Consider the following 1,327-nt stretch of genomic DNA (forward strand, 5'->3'; position numbering starts at 1 on the left):
GCCTGTAATCCCAGCACTTTGGGAGGCCGAGGCAGGTGAATCATGAGGTTAGGAGTTGGAGACCAGCCTGGCCAGTATGGTGAAACCCCGTCTCTACTAAAAATACAAAAATAGCCGGGCATGGTGGCAGGCGCCTGTAATCCCAGCTACTCGAGAGGCTGAAGCAGGAGAACTGTTTGAACCTGGGAGGTGGAGGCTGGAGTGAGCCAAAGATTGTGCCACTGCGCTGCAGCCTGGGCGACAGAGCGAGACTCCAACTAAAAAAAAAAAAATTTTTTTAAGATATTAACTGGCTCTCAAACTAAAAAAAATAATAAAAAAATAAAAATAGGTGTGAGGGGATCTGCCGGACCCTTGCAAATTCAATTTCTTTCCCATTCCAGGCCCTTCCCTATCGTCGCCCCATTCACCTTGGATCACGTTCAAGAAATTTGATGAAAAAGAAAACGTGTCGAACTGCATCCAGTTGAAAACCTCAGTTATTAAGGGTATTAAGAATCAGTTGATAGAGCAATTTCCAGGTATTGAACCATGGCTTAATCAGATCATGCCTAAGAAAGATCCTGTCAAAATAGTCCGATGCCATGAACATATAGAAATCCTTACCGTAAATGGAGAATTACTATATTTTAGACAAAGAGAAGGGCCTTTTTATCCAACCCTAAGGTTACTTCACAAATATCCTTTTATGTTGCCGCACCAGCAGGTTGATAAAGGAGCCATCAAATTTGTACTCAGTGGAGCAAATATCATGTGTCCAGGCTTAACTTCTCCTGGAGCTAAGCTTTATCCTGCTGCAGTAGATACCATTGTTGCTATCATGGCAGAAGGAAAACAACATGCTCTATGTGTTGGAGTCATGAAGATGTCTGCAGAAGATATTGAGAAAGTCAACAAAGGAATTGGCATTGAAAATATTCATTATTTAAATGATGGGCTGTGGCATATGAAGACATATAAATGAGCCTCAGAAGGAATCCACTTGGGCTAAATATGGATATTGTGCTGTACCTGTGTTTGTGTCTGTGTGTGACAGCATGAAGATAATACTTGTGATTATGCTGAATAAATTCACCAGATGCTAAAAAATAAATAATAAATAAAAATAAAAGATATTAACTGGCTCTCAAGTTAATATAAAATGGATCATTTTATCAGCCTCTCCAGATACAACCAAAGGTTCAAGAATAAGGAAAATGCCAAGATGACGGGAGGGAGGAAGGAAAAAAAGAAAAAGGAAAAGGCCTTCAGAGGGAAAACTAAAAACCTGAAGCGTGCAACAAGGAAAAAGATTTAAAGTGGTCCAAAAGACTTTTTTTTTTTTTTT

The 1,327-nt window shown here is 39.9% G+C and overlaps 2 protein-coding genes across 8 annotated transcripts in view; one reads left to right on the top strand and one right to left on the bottom strand.

Moving 5' to 3' along the window:
- Nucleotides 1-1,327, bottom strand: part of DHX30 (DExH-box helicase 30) — a 61,559-nt gene that overhangs the window by 20,136 nt on the left and 40,096 nt on the right. The window lies entirely within an intron of this gene.
- On the top strand, nucleotides 338-1,089 carry LOC108295911 (malignant T-cell-amplified sequence 1-like; the record flags this gene model as incomplete). Its single annotated transcript, XM_017518301.1, has 1 exon — nucleotides 338-1,089. A coding segment is annotated over one exon (627 nt), but the record flags the coding sequence as incomplete, so codon positions are not given.

This window comes from Cebus imitator, unplaced genomic scaffold, assembly GCF_001604975.1.
Source record: "Cebus imitator isolate Cc_AM_T3 unplaced genomic scaffold, Cebus_imitator-1.0 Scaffold0, whole genome shotgun sequence".
NCBI classification, from domain to species: Eukaryota; Metazoa; Chordata; class Mammalia; order Primates; family Cebidae; genus Cebus; species Cebus imitator.